At 44.4% G+C, this 20,216-nt stretch overlaps 1 protein-coding gene across 1 annotated transcript in view; it reads right to left on the bottom strand.

Annotated features, from left to right (window-relative positions):
* The window catches only part of GABBR2 (gamma-aminobutyric acid type B receptor subunit 2), a 367,936-nt gene that overhangs the window by 142,390 nt on the left and 205,330 nt on the right, over positions 1-20,216 (bottom strand). Inside the window, exons 6-7 of the mRNA XM_022600053.3 lie at positions 18,538-18,738; positions 4,344-4,580 (exon numbers count right to left, since the gene is read on the bottom strand). Coding sequence (XP_022455761.1) covers positions 4,344-4,580; positions 18,538-18,738 — 438 coding nt within the window. The remainder of the gene's footprint in view (positions 1-4,343; positions 4,581-18,537; positions 18,739-20,216) is intronic.

Below are 20,216 nucleotides of genomic sequence, written 5' to 3' on the forward strand. Positions count from 1 at the left end.
GAACCTATAGCACAGGCACCTTGCAGTTACCCACACATGGAATTCTGCTCACTGAACTGTGAAAATCGAGGACAGCTCCTTGGTCTTTACTCCCATAAGCAGAATGAAGCTCTCCCTCCAAGGGTGTTGGGTTGACCTTGAACAGTGCCCAACAATTGTTCATTTACTGTCTCTCCCTGACTGGGCAGGGAGCCCTTGAGGGACAGACCATGTTATTCCTCTCTATGCTCCCAGCACAGGGTCTGCTAAGGAGCGAATGAATGGAGGAACAAATACATCTCTGACAGGTTTAAAATCAAAAAGTGTGTGTGTGTGTGTGTGTGTGTGTGTGTGTGTGTGCATGCACGTGAACATACAACAGAGCTCCAAGCAATTCTCAAGGCTGTTACTTGAGACTCACCGGGACTGCTTGTTAAAAATGGATATGTTCTGGCGCTACCTCAAAGCCACTGGATCAGAAGTTCTGAGGCAGGGCTAGGAAATCTGAATTTTTAACGAAGCTCCCTGGGAGATTCTCATATACATAGAAGTTTAGGAATCCTTGCCCTAGATGAACACTGCTGAGCTGGGATTCTCAGAATGCTCTGGGCTTTGGAGACCTAACAGCCAATTCGAGCCTGAGTTTCTGTCACATGTTTGGCAGAAGAAGGGTTTCCAGGTGAGAAAGCATTCTGAAATCTGCAGACCAGAGAGAGGTAATGACAGGGCCAGAACTCAGAACTGTGTACTCAGGGAATCAGAGGTGGCAGGACCCCTAGGCCATCAGTGTGTAGGTGGGGACACAGGTCTCGTTCTCCAGTGTTCTCTGAGGAGGGTAGCTGGGAGGAGAGCTCCTTAGAAAATAAAAGAGAGCTGGGCCCCAAGCTAAGCCAGATTCCTGATCTGGGATGCCTGGAAGAAATGTCTTCTTCAACACGCCAACCGGCAGCCACAGGCCCAGCTCCCAGGCGAGAGTGCCTACTGAATCAATTGAAATTGAGTCATGGATATAATTAATTTAATGTGTTTAAATGATTTTCCGTATAGTAAACATGCTGAATGAGGGTGACCCAGAATAAAGTGTCTGCCTGAGAGTGGAAAAATGGATACCGTGTGTGCTGTATAATGAAAACCCTTCAGCAAATAGAAAATGCTTCAATTTATTTCTACCTCCTGTTCCTTTCCTAACTCTTTATTTATGGCTAAACTTGGCCTTCCGTGGTCTCCTTGGATCACAGGGACACTTTTTATTTTGTCAGAAGATGGCCTTTTTTCTCTGATCAGAAGACAATTTTAATGAAACCTGTCTACAGCCCAGTGACAAGCACATATTAATATGTGACAAAGGGGATAAGGAGGAAGGGAAAAAAACCCTGAAGAAATGTTTCACTATTACAATCTCTTTCTCAACTAACGGAGGACTTGTACAAGGAGGAGGGAGAGGGCATGGAGTATGGTTGGGGCAGGCCCATCGGAACCACCGTCCTGCCTGAATCAAACCTTCTTTCCGTGTGACTTTGAAACTCCCCCTCTGTACCTCAGATACTCATCCACAACCCAAAGGGGCTAAATCTGAGGATCTCTAAGATCGCTTTCAGTTCTGACATTTGCTGAATTATGAGTCACAAACCAGAGCCGGCAAAAATATGTGTCAAGGAATTTCCCATTAAAAAGAAACTCATCTTCAAGCTGGGTAAAGCATTTCAGGCAGCCTCATCGAATTGCTCATCAAGTAGGGGTTATGTATTATTTGACAGCACTTAGGAGTAGTTATAAATGATTTCCACCTAAGGTACATCAGGCATCTAGACAATATGCCGAGTTCTAGGATTATGAGAGGCTTCCTAGATTCTGTAGCTCTCTATCCGGCCATTTCAACTTGGGATACTATGAATTCATTCTATAAAATAAGAAACAAAGTGTGATGATGACCTGAAAAAGTGTATCCACACTTTGAGACAGCTTTATCACAATGCGACCGGTGGGACCTCTGGCGAATCCCACCCCTCTCTAAGGGTCAGTCTCTGAATTTGTAACATGGACAGAAAGGACTTCCGAGGTATTTGGTGCTCTGTGGAGCCTTTCTGAGGGAGGGGTATCAGGGGCTGTGGGGCGGGACATGGAGGGGGCTGATCAGGCAGGGCTTTGGGCTCTTCTTCCATTCACCGGAGAATCTCCTTAATTTATCTTATATACCAGGCACTAGGTAAAATTTTATAACAAAAGGTTCTGAGGATAAAAAAAGAATTTTTGAAACCACTGGGCTAAGGCAAGTTGTTAAAGCTTCTAGTCTGAGTCTAGTCTAGACATGTCTTTTGCTGATGACTAATTACAGCCTTTACTTCTAAACTGTGCAGCGGATGCCCACGTCTCAGGTCAAGGGAGGCTCTATTCAGGAATGTAGAAATATCCTTCTTACAGCAAACCTCAATGCTCCCCAACGCCCAGAGCAGTGGTTCTCAAACTCTAGTGTGCATTAGAATCACCTGGAGGGTCTGTTAAACCACAGATGGCTGGGCCCCAACCCTGGAGATTCTGACCCAGTAAGTCTGGGGTTAGGCTCAGGAATTTGCATTTCTAACCAGCTCCCAGGAGATGCTGGTACTACTGGTCAAGGCGCACTTGGAGAATCTCATTGGCCTTTAAGATAAAAGCCAACCTCCTTAGCTTTTCCCTACAGAACTGGGCCCCAACTTACCTTCCCAGTCTCATCATCCTCCCGTCCAATATTCCCGACAAAGTAACCGTCCCTGCTGCACGCATGCATCTTTCCCGTGCTCACCATGCCCCATCTGGCCGGACCGCCAGCCCCTCTCTGCATGTCTAAGGCACAGCTCAAATGCTGCCACTTCCAAAAAGGCTTCCATGACTATTTCATCAAAAGTCACAGAAATCCCTCTGGGCTCACACAGTCTCTCCTATGGTGCTGAGCACTTTTAACCTCTTCCTGTCATTTGAGTCCAGGTCTCAACCCTGTATCTGGACCACAGGCTCCAGGACAAGGAGCCCATTTTACTACCTTGGCGTCCACACCACAGTCTACACTCAGCACCTGCACAAGCCCTGGCCTGTCAGACCAACAAAGCAAGCCTGAGCGTACGCACAAAAGAACACGAACATGTAAGAAATACACAAATCATCTCATCTTATTTACTCCCAAGAGAGACTGATTCTCTAAATGACTCTTCAAATTAGAACGAAGGACAGCACTTTAGAGTCCATTTCAACCTATTCTTTAAGTAAATTTTCCTTATTTTCTGGGAGCAGAGTCAGTGACAAATACATCATCATGAGACATGAATAACTACCATTTATGGCCATTACCAGAAGGTAGTGTGATGCAGCAATTAAGAGCTAGACCCAGGTTCAAATCCCAGCTCTACCTCTGATTAGCTGTGGTACTTAAATGCTCTGAGCTTCAGGCTCCTCACATTTATGGGATGATAATAGCACCTACTTCCTACAGATGGCATACGGATGCAGTGGGACTATTATTAACTACAACCACCACTAGCATTTACTGAGTGCTTACACGGGCCTAGCATTAGACATACATCATCGAGCTAATCTACATAAAGTGTACCCACGTTTTGAGACAGCTTTGCCACAATGCTACTGGTGGGACCCCTGGCAAATCTCATCCCACTCTAAGGCTCAGTCTGTGAATTTGCACCATGGACAAAAAGGACTTCTGGGGTATTTGGTGCTCTGTGGAGCCTTTTTTGAGGGAGGGGTCTCAGGGGCTGTGGAGAGGGACATGGAGGGGGCTTAGCACATATCTAGCACATAATAAGCATTCAAGAAATAACAGTGATTCTTATCACGGCTAATTTTCCTGATTTCTGCACAAGACAGATATTATTATCCCCATTTCCCAGCTGAGAATCTTGAAGCTCAGAGCAAGTAGCTTGCTCAACAAACACTAGCAGTTTTTAATTTGTAACACCTAATCTTTATGACTACTTTGCCAGGTAGGTATTATTCCCATTTTGGGGATGAAAATTCCGTGGTCTGAAGATGGAAACTTGAAAGTAAAGGCTCAGGATTTGAACCTGACTTTGGGTCTAGAGCTTCTGCTGGCCCACCCCACCCCTCCACCTGGTGGATTCCACCTGCTCTGTGTGCGGTCAACTCACTATGGCCTTTCTAATCCATGAGTTATAGAGAAGCAGTTTCTCAACATGTCAGAGAGCGTTACCGCATGTGCCCGTTTCAGCAGCCCTGCAATCGTAAAGCCCACAGGAAGTTATTTCAACAATTGAGGAAATGGACTGTATATCAGAGGGCCTGTGACACAGCCCCTCTTGCCTTGTATGTCTCTAAGGGGCACTAAGGAAAGCAGAGCCTGGGGGCCTGGGACTGACCGTGACCCCGAAGAAGTTGGTCTCGTTCATGGCGTTGAGGATGATCCTGCCCAGTGTGTGGTCCGTGTAGTTGAAGTCCTGGATCCGCTGGTGCCGGCTGCTGGCGTGCAGCGTCTCCATGGCCCTCTGCAGCGTCTTGGCGATGACCCAGATGCCATCGTAGGCGTACCCATGGAACTTGCTGGGCCCCACGCCTGACCGCTTGTTGTTGTACTCTCTCTCATACTGCTGCGGCGTCTGGAAAACAAGGAGACCAGGGGACACCAGGTTATAGCCAGCAGGGACATCAGGCACACAGTGCTGAAAGCTGACACTCCCCAAAGCTTACTGTGAGCCAGGCACGGTGCTAGGCTCTTAAATGTGCATTATCTCATCTAATCCCCACAACAACCCTGTACGGTGGTACTATTCTTATCTCCATTTACTTACAGATGAGAAAATTGACTCAGGAAAGTCAACTTGCCTAGGCCCAAGTGAGTGGCGGGGCTGGCATCTGAACCCTGGCTGTCTGCCAAGACTAGGCTGAAGGAAAAATGCACTCTAACAGGCCTCCCCCTGACATTTGCAGGGCCTAGAGCTAGAGCATCAGTGAAGGCCCACATACCATATGTCTAAATATTAAGTTACAGGCAAGCAAACCAATTGTTCAGTAAAATATTTTCTATCTTTCCATCATAACGGGTTAAAGGAAGGTAAATATACCTTCCTTAGGATCTGGAAGGCCAAGTTTGAATTCAGAAGTCTGGGGCCCCTCAGAGCTTCAGTCCGGACACAGCAGCACAGGGGGGCTGACCTTGCTCTGTGGTCCACTCACCCTCTCCTCTTCCCACCTGACTCCACCCCACAGGCCAGCCAAGCTCAGTCCACACTTCCTCCCCCTTCCAGCATCAGTAGCCCCTTGACCACCCCAGAAGCTCAGTCCTCCCTAAAGAGGCTCTTTGGACCCTAGATGTGGCTCCAGGCATTTGGGCATGGAATTCAGGGCATGGCCTTAGGAGGGGGAAAGCGGTACAGGCTCCAGGTGGGCAGGGCCCCATGGCCTTGTGAATTCTGAACCCCATGGGGTCTGAGTGAGGTCCGCTTAGAGCATGGGGCCCAGGGCAGGTCCTAGTTGCCCAGGTGTAAGGTCTGTTCTGACCTCTACATTGTACCCTTCCCTTTCATCTTCCATAATATAGTAGGGTCTGTGAATAACTCAGCATTTAAAAAAAAAGAATTTTTTTCTCCCATTGAGCTGACTTTCATAAAAGAATTTCATTGGTAATATTAACATTCTGATTGAGGCCACAAAGTTATGAAACTGTCTTTTTATTCTAGTCCCTGAGGCTTATAGATCCAAATGAATGCCGCTCTAGGGGAACCCATTACCCTCAGCCCTTCTGTGGGCTTTTTCTCAAATCACTTCTAAACTTCCCTGCCAGAAATGTCATCAGAGCCCACAGCTTAGTCTTTGGAAGAACCCTCCTTGGGCACAAATCACACATAGAAACCATCAACTCACTGTCAGTTTATACCAGAAAAGGCCCTTAGCAATGGTCACACACGCCCCCTCAACCTGCAGCTGGAGACACAGAGAGGTCTAGAGATTTGGCCAAGGTCACACAGCGTGTGTGTGTGTGTGTGTGTGTGTGTGTGTGTGTGTGTGTGGCTAGACTGGTCCCATTCTAGCTTTGCTGCTTCTCTCATGTTTGACTTTTGAAGTCATAACTGGCTTCCACCCCAGGTTGTTTGGGGCCAGGTCTAGTGCCCAGGGAGGGTGGTGAACTTGAGCCGTCGAAGGCTGGGTTGTTCCGTGGCTGGAGCTCGAGTCCCTTGCCCTTGGCTCAAGGTTTAGCAGAGCCTGGGTTCAGCCAAGCCCCTCCAGAGGTGGAACCTGCAGACGACCAAATCAGGAATCTGCCTGACCAAATGTGATTGGTGTCCCAGCAACAAATCCACTGCCTTTTTTTTTTTTTAAATCATTTGGCTCCTACTGGATGGCTCAGGTTTTATCCATTTATAACTTCCTTTGGAAATGCATCACATCCAGCCATCACTATTCTGTTCATCACTCAAAATACCCGGCAGAAGCTCTTCAATTCCAAGGGTTCTTCAAGGAGACAGCACCGTCTCTAGCCCAGCCCAGCTTCTTGAGCCCCTCCTCACAAAAAACTGCACCCCTCCACCCATCATCCTTCGCCGTCTCACTCCTCATCAGGGAGCATGAAACAGTCCATTATGAAACTCTCTCTTCCCTAAACCTTTTGTGTCCTTGGATCACACCAAGTCTGTTTGCAGCTTGGGGCTGTTGCACTAGATGCTTCCTCTGCCAGAAAGCTTCTTCCCCAGCTCTCACGTGATATTCTCGGCACACAAATTTTAACATGTGTCATTCCCCCAGCCCCACCCCAGGCATTCTCTATCCACGGGTTTTATCTTCTTTATTGCACTTTTCACTTCCTGCAATTTACCTACCCACAGAATTAAGCTCCATGGGGTCAGGGATGTTATCTGTTTTGACCACAGAACCCAAAACAATACCTGCAGAGACCCTTTCTAAGAATCAGTTACTCCATCTGAAAAGCAAGGAGGTTGGACTAGGTGACCTAGAAGCTTCCTCTTAGCTATCGAGGCAGGAGCCTGGCACAGTGGTAAGAACACAGGATTTGGAAGCAGGCCGACCTGTCCTCTAGCCCCAGCTCTGTGGTTTACTAATTGTGACCTGAGGCGGGATCCTATCTCCTCCAGGTCTCTGCATCCTCCCTTGCTGGCTGGCCATGAGGGTTCCATGAGACGAAGTGTGCAGAGCGTCAGTCCTGTGTCCAGGACATGGTAGGTGCTCCACAAATGACAGCCACTACTATTAATAGTACAGGTGGTTGTTCACCTGGCCACCTGGCACAGCTGCTCACCCAGGACACCCTGAAGGCCCAAGACTATGCCTGTGTTGATAGGGGTTAACAGCCCTCCAGTGCATGGATGTCCTACCTTTAGTTCCTTAGCTAATTTCCAATTATTGGACATTTAGTCTTTTCCTAATTGTTCCAAACTACAGAACTGCAAAAAAGCATCCTTGTATCTAAATTTTCTGAACACACACTGGTAATTATTTTTTCAGAAGAAATTCCCAGCTGTGTAATTGCAGAGGCAAAAGGTACAAAAACCTTAAACGCTATTCACACATATAAAGGGCCAAATTATCCTCCCCAAATATGAAAAGCTAGAATTCCACTGTATGAAAGTACCCATTTCCTTGCATCCTGGACCACAATAGGTATTTCAATTTTTAAAATCATTGTCAGTTTCTTAGGTTAAGGAAAAAAAGTACATCTCATTTTAATTTGCATTTCTCTGATTAATGATGAAGAGTGAGCTCCTTTCACATATTGATGGGCAACTTTCACTTCTAAGGTGCGTTTGCTCTTCTTGTTACGGTGAGAGTCACAACTTTTAAGGATGCTTTGTTTCAATGCATCCTTGTTATTTTTCCATCTTTCACTATTTGGCTATATTTTTCTTTATTTTAAAAGGCAATTTAGGTCTATTTCAGGCTATTAATTCAGCTATTGGCTATTTTTTTTTGCAGTACGGGGGCCTCTCACTGTTGTGGCCTCTCCTGTTGCGGAGCACAGGCTCTGGACGCACAGGCTCAGCGGCCATGGCTCACGGGCCCAGCCGCTCCGCGGCATGTGGGATCTTCCCAGACCAGGGCACGAACCCGTGTCCCCTGCATTGGCAGGCAGACTCTCAACCACTGTGCCACCCGGGAAGCCCTGGCTATTTTTAAAGTATTAAAAATTTACTTGAATGTCTATCTAATTAATTGTTTAAGCATAAAAGGAATGAGGCCCCTTTGACCTCTTCTCTCCCAGATTTTGCTGCTGTGAGTCTTGCTCTGATGCAGGCAAAGGCATCCAAGGGCTGGTAGTGTCTCTTTGGGTCCTGTTTGTTCAACCTGATGATTACATTCAGATGACATTTCCAGACTTCTTCCCTATCCAGGATATGCCACTGGGGCATCCTTAAAGGTTTCTGTGACCCTCTTAAAGTTGGAGGGGGGAGTCAGACCTCAGGAGAACAGACACAGTATGGTCTCATCAGGAGGTAAATGAGTGTGGTTTTTTAACTTCTTTGATATAGTTTATTGGTGATGTTTTTTGTGTGTAGACAGTAGAGGGGATCAAGATCAGACTGTTTATTCAATTTGACATTGGGACCAACACAAGCCCCTATATTTTTTTTAATATGTACCACTTGTAAATCCCTATCTTTTCTATCTCATAAGACTGTTCTTCATCCAGGGGAAAAGGGGGTGGAAGACCCTGGCAATGTGGCTGTTTACCTCACTTCTGTGGGTAGAGTCCTTGGAGTGGGACACCAGTGTAGCTTAGCTCTGAAAGGTGACCTCATTTTGCAAGCACCACGTTGAAGTCATTGCTACCACACTATATCCCAGACCATTCATCACTGTTCCCAGGTGAAGCCGGCACTGATCTCCCTCAGGCAAAACAGTGACAGCAGGAAGAAACACTCTCACAATTGTCTGAGCAAAAGTAATAGCTGTTCTTAAAGCAGGTCTCCAATTATTCAGGGCACAAGAATTTCTTCCACTGTAAAGCAGACACTGAAAACTGATTGATTACTCATTCTCTGAGGTCAAGTTTACCATGAGAAGCTAAAAGTTTCTGAGAAAATAACTTTATATAGAGAGTCCCAATTACTGACATGTTGTGTTCCACATATTTTTGAAAGGCAGTTGTTGGAACTTGGAACATAGTTTCATACAGAAACTATGTTATAAATAGTGGTTAGGTTCCCAGGCTAGCCCACATAAGCTTGCTACCCCACAGTATGACTAAACTTTATGGGTCTGTCATTCCAACAGAACCAAGTCGAGTCCTGCTTTCTAGGGGAGGTGAGGCTCATGGACAGAAAAGAGGAGAAAGGGGAAACATCTCCTTCCACATCTCCAATTGCCACTCCCCAGACTGGAAAAACTGGCAGAGTCTCTCTCTAGCATCCCTTGTGGGATGCTGGAACCACAGTCTCATTTGGAAGGTACACTAGGGGACAGTCTAGTGGTTCTTTTACTCCAGTTTGTAGGTCACCCAGGGAGCCTGTTAAAAGTGCAGATGCCAGGGCCCTACATTTTGTTTATTGTGTCTGTGGGATAACTTGGGCATCTGTATTTTAAAAAATCCTTTAAGATTTCAAAATACATAAATTGGTCACCACTGATTAAGTCCCTCTCACAATCTGATTCTTGGATTTTCTCAGTAGCAATTTCCAAGTATTTGTTGAGCCTTTTCTGAGACTCCTCCAGCGTTGGGAAGGTCACTATGTCTTCAGGGAGAGTCTTCCACTTAAGGGATGCCTCACGTCTATGAGACTAGTCTTCCAGATACAGAGTTTACACCTATCTCCCTGTAACTTGCTATGTCTTCCTGTGGAGCCACAATGAACCTGTCTGCTCCCTCTTATCCACAACAGCACCTCAAATTGCTGAAGTCAGTGACATGCTTACCCTGTCCCCAATATGCTATTCTTCACCTTTTAAGCAAAAGAGTCTCAGGTCAGACTTCTACTCTGACTATGATGAAATAAATTATGTCAGACAAAAGCTCTCATGAAGAACATTAAGGAAAGCAGCATAAAATATAAAAATAGCTATCCAAAGGTATCAGAAAGCAACCAGGACATCTAGGACTTGAGGAACCAAGATTCTGGAGAGAAGAGAAGTGTTTTGAGAAGAGTCCAACATTCTTTGCTGCTTCCTCTGGAAGCATTTGCTGATTTGTAAGTGGGAAGGTTAGTTGTAGGAATAGAAAACACTGGATCAGAGTTTTCAGCAGTCCCTCAGAGATGGGAAGACAAAAAAACTATAGTTCAGGGTTATCAGGGTAGCAAGGCTTATAGGCAAAGGTCTCAGAGGAAGAGGAACTACAGAATACCAGTATGCAGACTGACATTTGCACTTGAAATATTCGGTGATAACTAAGCTGCATAAAGCAAGAGGCTGAGAAGCCAAGCAAAAAGTGGTGTCTAAGGGGTTAAGGAAGTAAGCAGATGTGTTTGGAGTTTCATGGCATTAGGAAGACAAAAATTGGAATCCAGGGCCAATCCAGTAAACACCCCAGGATTTGAGAATGCTGAAGGACAGACAGGAGTAAGGGCAAACCAAAATAGACCAGCCATTGTGAAAACTAAAACCAAGCTTGGAATCATCTCAATTCTTTATTGGATAAAGTGATCTGTTCCTATTCTAACAGCTTGCTTGAAGCGAAATAAATCTTCTCTGGAGAAAGTAATGCCATCTGTGGCTTCTTTAATTTTTCATAACCAATTTAATGAATTAAACTTACTAGGTACGCCAGGTGATAGGATCAAATTTTAAAAAACACAAGAAAAAAAGAAGGAAAGAAGGAAGAAAGAAAGAAAGGAAGGAAAGAAGAAAATAGGCAATAGAAGCAGACCCACAGGTGATCCATATCTTGAAGTTATTAGACATGGACTTTAACATAGCAGGTTTATATGTTCAAGAAAATAGATAAAAGATATAGAATATCACCAGAAAACTGGAAGCAATGAAAGAAAAAAAGAATAAAATGAAAATCCTAAAAAAATTTAAAAATACAACAACAAATGAAACTAAGAACTCAACAGATGGATGAAGCAGCATATTAGACACAGCAGAAAGTAGGTTAGTGAACTGGAAGAAAGGTTAGTAGTAAATATTCAGACTGAGGCACAGGGAGGAAAAAAGGATAGAAAACAGGAAATGAACATAAGAGATATATGGAATGTGTTGAAAAGGTATAGCACATGTATAACTGGTGTCCTAAAATGTGAGGAAAGAGAGGATAGGTAGAAGCAATATTTAAGAGATATTTTCCTAGAATTTCCCCAAATACATATCAATCCACTGATTCATGAAGTTCCATAAAGCTTAAACTCCAATCAAGATAAACCCAGGGGCTTCCCTGGTGGCGCAGTGGTTGGGAGTCTGCCTGCCGATGCAGGGGACGCGGGTTCATGCCCCGGTCTGGGAGGATCCCACGTGCCGTGGAGCAGCTGGGCCCATGAGCCATTGCCGCTGAGCCTGCACATCCGGAGCCTGTGCTCCACAACGGGAGAGGCCACAACAGTGAGAGGCCTGCGTACCGCAAAAAAAAAAAAAAAAAAAAAAAAAAAAGCAGTTAGAGAAAAAAAAAAGGATGCATGATCTTCAAAATAGCAACAATAAGGCTGATGGCTGATTTAACAGAAACAGTGGATGCCAGAAGACAATGAAATGACATCTGAAAGTGCTAAAAGAAAATAACAAACCATCTAGAATTCTACACCTAGTTAATATATCTCTCAATCTTAAAGATGAAAGAAAATTTTAGACAATCAGAAACTGAGAGAATATGTCTCCAGCAAACCCGCAGTAAAAGCAAGACCAAGAGGAGTTCTTCAGGCAGAAGGAAAGTGATCATAAACAGAACACAAATGAAGGGAGGAATGAAAAGTAATGGGAAGTGTAAATATGTGAGTAGATCTAAAATGGAACATGACATCAGGTTCAAGGACACCCAAGAAAATCTCAGAGAAGAAGAGGGACTTAACACTACCACCCATCAGGTCTTATAAAACTTCAATTATTAAGGCAGTGTGGTATTGGTTAAAGGGTAGGCAAATAGACCAATTGAAGAGAACAGAAAGTCCAGAAACAGATCCACACTATATATACTCATTTAATTTATGATAAAGATAATACTATAGCATGGGGGGGGTAAGGAGGATTTTCAATAAATGGTTCTGAATCAATTGGTTATCCATACGGAAAAAATTAATCTTGATCTTACCTTAGACCTTACATAAAATCAATTTCACGTGAATTCTATATCTAAAAGTGAAAGGTAAAACAAACTTCTAAAAGACAAGATAGAAAAATATCTTTATGAGCTTGGGTGGGCAAAGATGCTTAAACAGGACACAAATGATATAAGTAATACGTATAACTGTCTAAGAATTCATACCCAGAATACCAAAAGAACTTCTACAAATCAATGAGAAACAGGCAGAGAATCCAAGTGGAAAAAATGGGCAAAAGACTTGAATAGGCAGTTTATAAAAGAGGATATCAAAATGGTCAATAATGATATGAAAAGATCGACGACTTCATTAGTCATCAAGGAAACGTAAATTAAAACAAAAATGAGATACCACTACTTGCCCACTATATTGGCTAAAATTAAAAAGCTAACAATGCCAAATGTTGGTGAGCATGTGAACCAACTGGAACTCTCAGTCACTGCCGGTGGGTGTGTAAATTGGTATAACCACTTTGGAAATCCGTTTGGTGGTGTCTACTAAAGCTGAACATATGTATTCCCTATGACTCAGAAATTCCACCCCAAGCATGCACCCAATAGTAATGTGCACATATATTCACTGAAATACATCAAATACCTATAAATAAATCAAATAAAATACATGCAAGAGTTCCACACAAAAAATTACAAAACATTTCCGAGAGAAATTGAATGGATGGGAAGACCCTATATTACAAAGACATCAGTTTTTCCTAAATCAGTCTACAGATTCAGTAAAATCCCAACAACAAACCAGAGCAGATTTGTGTGTATAAACTGACTCACTACTCCTTTCTCCTGCCCATAAGGCTGCTGCGCTGATGGAGGAAGAGAACTACAATTTGTTGAGCATCTATTGTGTGCTTGGCACTCGGCAAGATATTTTCCTCTGTATTACCTCATTTAATCCTTCTAAATCTGTAAAAGAGATATTATTACTCCAGTATAATGAGAAACAATTTCAGAAAGGCCAAATGACTAGCCCAATGTCACTGCATCACTATTGATTAGGTTCAGTTGAATAAAACAGAAAAAAAATGATCACTGACTTAAATGAGATAGTTTATTTCTTTCTCACGGAAAAGATGTTCATGGGTAGGTGGTGCAGGGTTGCTATGGCAACTCCACAGTGTAACCAGGGACCCAGGCTCTTATCTTTATGCTCTGCTATCTTAGAATAAAGTTTCCTTCTCAAGGTCACCTCTTGATCCAAAATAGTTGCTATAACTCCAGCCATCCCATCCATATTCCAGCCAACACAAAGGAGAAGGAAAAAGAAAGGCAAGCTCTCCCCTTAAAGGAGATTTTACAAGTCTTGTATAATACTTCTACTTAAATCTCATTGGCTAGACTTAGAATCCTGGCTGTATCTAGCTACATGGGAGGCTGGGAAATGTACATTTTCAGATGGGTGGCAACATACCCAGTTAAAAACAAGAGTTATGTTACTGAGGGGGAAGAGGGGCTATGGATGTTGCATGAACAACTATCTGTCTTCCAGAGTCACTCAGTTGGGAAATGGTGGGGCCAAGATTCACATCTAACCAGTGCCAAAAGGCCACCACACCCTTCTTCCCAAGCCCATATTCCTTTGCCGCACCGCCTGTCTCCCAGGGATGTGGTACTTAGGGAAGCAGAAGGGAACAGGAGCTTTGTGGGGAAGGTGAGGGCAGAGGCAGCAGCACTGTAAAGCTTGACTACCTGGGGAGCACCTCTACTTTTCCATGGCACCTTCCCTTCCTCCTCTCTAGAGCCCAGAGCTTCCCTAAGAGCCCCAGGTTCTTTGTTATGGCGCTCTGATGGCAGTGACAATGAGATGGGTGCAGCTTTTCCCAGGTCATTGCTCTAAGTTGAGGACTCACTAGATTTCTGTTTCCTCTTGTTCTGCCGTGTTGGATAAATAGTTGTGGGTGGTCACAGAAGCTTCTTGCCGGAAAACATTACAAAACTCTTCCAAAGAATGAGCCTGTGCCTTTGATGGAGGGTTGGGGCCCACTTCTGAGATTCCCACTGATTCCACGGTTCTGTGAACTTTTCCATCTGGTGCCTTGGCCCAACTCTGTGTGTCTCAGCAGGAGAATGGTAACGGGAAGAATGTCCTTATTAGAGAGGCTGAGCCATCACTGGAATTTTACACCAGAACTGTAAATGCTCACAGTGGAAACAAACCCAGTGGGACGCTGAAAAGTGAAAGCTGACACTGGAAATCACCAATGTCAACAGAGTCACTTTGGGGAAATAGAGTGGTGATGGGGAAGTTTAACAAGGAGAAAGAGCCTTTAGGGCCAAAGCAAGTATCCAGAGGCTGTTTATGTGAGGTTCTGAAAGACTGAGCTCTGAATGTACTCGGGGAAGCCCAAAGGTCTGCACTTGTCCCATAACTGGAAATTCCAGTGGGAAGGGACTGATGAACGTGCTCGGGAGGGAGACCATGACCTTGTTATTCCTCCTACCAGAAATCTCCTGGGTGCCCATGAGCAAGCTGGGGACAGCTTGGCACCAGAGACAGGCATATGGAAGAGGCAACCACGGAGAATGCATTTCAAGAGGGGCCACTGTTGCACCTGATTATGTGACTTTATCAGGAGTTACCTTTATCCTGGGGGTTCCAGGGTTTAACATTATAACCATATCACACAGCTTGCTGTAATAACTTAATACCATACTTACAGAGAATTTTGCTGTGAAAGGACGCCAGGAGTTACATGGTCCAAATCTCTCATTTTCAGTTGAGGAAACTAAGGCCCAGGGATGGTGACTGTCTAGCTGAGGTGGCAGATTAACTGGTGACAATACCAAGATTTGTACTAGATCTCCTGATTACCAGACCCATACTGTCCTGTTCTGCCACTTACTAACAGGCCCGCTAAGAAATCACAGAAAGGGCTGATTTGGATGTGTTCTGCTCCTAAGCACGTCACATGTCTAGAGGGAGAGCATGGTAGAGGGGAAGGGGCAGTGAGTGGGGACTTAGCAGTCCTGGCTTCCACTCCTGGATCTGTCCCTGACCTGCTGGGTGACTGTATCAGTTTCCTGGGGTGGCCATAACAAATTTCCATAAACTGGGTGGTTTAAAACAACAGAAATTTATTTGCTCCTAGTTCTGGAGGCCAGGAAGACCAAAACTAAGGTGCTGGCAGGGTTGGTTCCCTCTGTAAGCTCCAAGGGGAATCTGCTACCGTGCCTTTCTTCTAGCTTCTGGTGGCTGCCAGCAATCCTTGGCGTGCCTTGTCTTGTAGACGCATCACTCCAATCTCTGCCTCTGTCTTCACGTGATCTTCCCCAAGTGGCAAAACTCCCTCTGCCTTTTTCTTATAAGGACACTTGTCATTGGATTTAGGGTTTACCCAGGTAGTCCAGGATAATCTCATCTCAAGATTCTTAAATTAATTACATCCACAAAGACCCTTTTTCCAAATAAGGTCACATTCACAGGTTCTAAGTGTTAGGGCCTGGACATATCTTTTTAGGGGCCACTTTTCAACCCACCACAAGGATCCTGGGTATGCCCTTCCGCTTTCTGCTCCTCAGCTTTCCTATGTGTAAACAGTGAAGATGGCAAGAGTCCACTGACTTGCTTCTATACGTGTTTGCTTGTCTTCATGGATACTGATGGACCCCAGAACACAGGCATCGACCCAGCAGCCTGTGCCATGCTGACACGGTCCCCAGCAGTCACATACCCCGCAAAATCAAATTCAAGAACTATTTCATGACTTTCTAGAACTTCCTTTAGCCATATATTCTTGAAGATTGGTTGACGAAGTTGGCTTGCGGTCAGACCACAAATACGAATGCCTTATCAACTCTGGGCCCTACACCCTGGGGAGAGAGCACTCAACACGAGGAAGTGCAGAGCATGGGCTGAGCATGGGAAGGGGCTTGATGAACACAACCTGTGCAGGGCAAGGACCAGGGGGAGGTGAGTGACGCCCTCCCTCCAGGGGCAAAATGGAAGAAGGAGCCAAAACCCTCAGTAATCAAGATTAAAAAATCAAAACTAACGCAAAAAAAAAAAAAGAATCCACGATGAGCAAAATTTTAAATAAAGACAAGATGTGTTCTTGTAATTATGTGACTCAAATCAGTTCACCCTAATCTTGGTTTGTGGATCTTGTCTTTATTTAAAATTTTGATATTTTGTTCATCATGGATTTTTCCATTGAGGTCTTTGGCACCCCCTTAAATTTTGCCCTTAGTCCTGGCCCTGGAACTGTTAAGTTACAACTGGAGGGATGGGCCCTATAGGGACAAGGGATGGGGACCAGTGGGGAAAATTAGGGAACAAGTAGTGATTCCTGTGCTACTGGAAGGATCTGAGAGTCTGATGAGAGAGGCTGGTCTACATGACCTCTAGGAGAGCCCTAAACCCTCTGAGTCCAAGAGGCAATGAGTTTCAGATTTCCCCGTGTGACTTCAATTATCTTTTGACCTCGAGATAATATAAGAAATGCTGCCTCTTGTCTCAAAGACTGTGGGACAGGGACTAGGTCGCCTGGAATCTCAGAAGCTCCCCCAAGCTGGGAGTCTGCCTGGCTCTGCTCTGATGGTACTGCTCCATCCTGGGAAGCCCAGGAGTGGGTGGCCCACACTGTGAGACGAAATGAACAGCCCCAGGAATAGCCCCAAGGTGTCCATTCATGGGCACAGTGATATGGGGGTGAGATCAGCCTCCTCACCAGGCCCAAATTTAGAAATTAAAAATTAAAGAGGAAAGTCAGTGACCTGGGAGATGTTATCAAGTCAAAACATTTACTCTGAAAAAACACTACAAAAAATGATCTTCCCAAAATGCATTCCTGTGCACATGCTCACATCTGTGCATGGCTCGCCCACCCCGGGGAACACTCACGCTCCTTGGAACGACATTTGAGGCCCTTGGGGCGTCTCATGGCCCTTACCCCCACTTAGCTTCACAGATCTCATGTGTAATCATTTACATCTTTGGTCTTCCTTAAGTCTCTCATTTTAATTATTATACTGTCTGCCTGTACAGAATTTTAGTTTTTGTATTTTCCTCAAACTTTATACTATTTTTAAAGTTTAGGGTATCCCTGGACCCAAGTATCTTCTAATAAACTGTAAACTTCAACAACTTTAAAAATAATACCTACTGAAATAAAAATGAGTTGTTTCTTCTCATTAGTCAGCATCTCCAAAAACTTCATATTGTCATTGATTTTGGTATGAAAATATTTCTTTCAACATTTTCTACCCAGAGTGTTTTTCCAGGATCTCTCAGGTGCCACGTGATCTACAGAGCTGCTTATAAAATGTGTCCTAATGATTTGCCCTTTTTGGACAAATCAATAAGTCATTCTTGTAGTGTTGGCTCTGACTGAGATTAAATAATGGATAAAAATAATATATATATTTTTTACTTTACTATGAAGTTGATCCTTTAAATGAAGTTGAAGGTTGGTAGAGAATTTAAAAATCTGAGATCAGAGGAGACAGAAAAGAATCATGTGCCCTGCTGTACTGAACTTTGGCTGGTGGTTAGAATTGAGAGATGGATGTTGCCATCTTCACTGGGACTGCCACCACCTGATTCTTGATAATGTTTTCACTGATAGAGAATAGTGTACTTTGGAAATACTTTTACATGCACCATACTACCTGTTCTTTCACAGCTCTATGAGATAAGCAGGCCAGGGGTTAGTCATCCCTAGTGGGAACATCCCTAGTGAAGGCCTGAGGACCTAAGCACCCTGCCAAGGTCCTCCTCCTAGTTATGACAGCACAAGATGTCAGGTGCCATGCCAGCCACATTGCACAATCCGCCATTCAGCCCACCTTTTGACCCCGGAGGAAGATATTTTCACCACCACTCTACAGATGAAGAAACAGCGGCTCAGAGAACTCAAGCTTAAGGTCACACAGCTGGTAAGTGGCAAAACTGGGGTTTGGACCAATCTTTCTGGTCTTTAGTACATGTTTCCCCAAGTCTACCTGTGGGGTCGTTTGTCTCCTCCACGCTGACAGGAGCATCAGTGAGACTGAGAAATGACATTCCAGGTCAGAGGGGCACAGGATGAAATAGTGGCCTCGTCTGAAAGTCAGTGCCTGCAGTTGGTGCCATACTAGTCACGACTCCACCCCTTACGCATACACTATGTTACGTGCTTACAAAGCACCCTTACCTCATTTGATTCCCACAATTCCCTAGAAGGCCATGCAGTAGAGAGCTGGATATCCTCATTTAACAGATAAGCGAGGCTCAGAGAGGTCACATGCTTTGCTCAAAATCACACAGCAAAGGCCAGAACAAGATCTAGGTGCTTTTTGCCAACATCATTGGACAGCATGATTAAGGGAGATGGGCTTGGGGGCTGAAATGAGCTGGCCAAGGCACCGACCTTTCCTGAGATGGTCTTGATCTGCTTGGAGCTCAGAGGCTCGAAGTCCACGCCGATGTAGCCCTCCATGGCAGCAAGCAGATTCTTCCGGAGACAACGGGATGAGTTGGCTTCTGTGTGCACCTGCTCCCACCAGGAAGGCTCATACCAGCCCGGGATGATCCATTGGTATTTGCTACCGTACATATTCTCCTCATATGCCTGCAACAGATGGGTTGACGATGAAGGCACCAAGAGACAAACATTTGTTCAAAGCTTTGTACCCTGTGAGAAAGGTGGAGGGGACTCAAGGTTCCTCGTACTAGAGGATTTGTTAATTTTTCTATTACTTGCTTGGTCTCCTCCTCATTATCTCTCAAGGGATACAAGGTAGTTTATAGGAAACATGTATATTAAAATAATAAAACACTGAATAAAATAAAAACATAAGTGCCTGGGAAAATATAGACTATAATATGCTTATTGGAGGTAAAGGGAACAGAACATAGACAAGTCCACCAAAGGTTCCAACACTATAGATATAAGCTACATATTTCACCATGAACTTCCTGGCAGCCCAAGAGAAAAGGGCAACAATATTAATTGCATAGCTCTTATTTTCACTAAGGAGAAAACATACCAGTTCTTCAGGGACACAAAATGTTTTCTAGGCTTTAATCCCTAAACAAAATGCCTCATATGGAGGTCACTGTCAAATTAGCTAGCATGGTATCAACACCATCCCTACAACAAACAGATTTCATAAGGCTATTTTTGTATAGATCTTTACTAAAAGCTGAGATCATAACCTTAAAATATAATCTAGGGCGGAGCAATTTTGCAAGGGGCCAAGAAAATTTAATGTAAGCATACAACTTATATAAGATGTCACTTGGCAAACTGAACATCTCTCTAAATCTTTACCCAAAGCATGGTGTACATAAATCCAGATCCCCCCAAAAAAGTCCCTCATATTTATATACTTTACACACATCTTATTTGTCATTCATGTCCACCCTTTGAGATGATCTAGGCAGAGTTTATTATCCTCATTTTAGAGATGAGGAAACTGGAAACCAGAGAGGGAAAGTCACTTTTCCAAGGTCCACAGTCTGGAACCTAGGTCTGTCTACTCTTACGCTGCAAAGCCACACTGCCTGCCTCCCATTTAAACAAAAAGTTGTCAGACTGTTCTAATATACCCCCATTTGGCTTTAATTCTTCCTGTGATGATTTTTTATCTGGAAAAGCATGCTTTTTGATAGCTTAGATGCACCCAGAAAATCCCAATTTGTAGGTATGTCACATTCCATCAGAGTTGGGTCCAGAATGGAGTAGAGCTCACATTCCTATCAGTAATCAAAACACCCAGAAGTGACTACAGAGAGCAGTGGTGTATGTAATGCTCTCTGTGCACTGTGATGAACTGTATACATTAAAAAATGTGAACCTTAAACGATCCAGCAATTTGTTCCTAGGGAGCCACCTATGTTAGTAGGACATGTTGGGAAACAATTCATGTCACACCCCTTTATGTTCCTTGGCTTAGAACAGAGACAGCATAGAGGCCAGGAGGGTGTGGAGAAAGAAGCCTGCAACATTGCTCTGGATGCCAGGGAGAGTTTGGCTGCCCTCCACTTAGGCTCCAGCATGCTAATCGATGGTCTGCCCAGAAAGGGTGGGCCAGAGCCCTTTATATT

This window comes from Delphinapterus leucas, chromosome 6 (genome assembly GCF_059928025.1).
Source record: "Delphinapterus leucas isolate spDelLeu-1000000601 "Yukka" chromosome 6, BTC_Dleu_Yukka2, whole genome shotgun sequence".
In the NCBI taxonomy this organism is placed as follows: domain Eukaryota; kingdom Metazoa; phylum Chordata; class Mammalia; order Artiodactyla; family Monodontidae; genus Delphinapterus; species Delphinapterus leucas.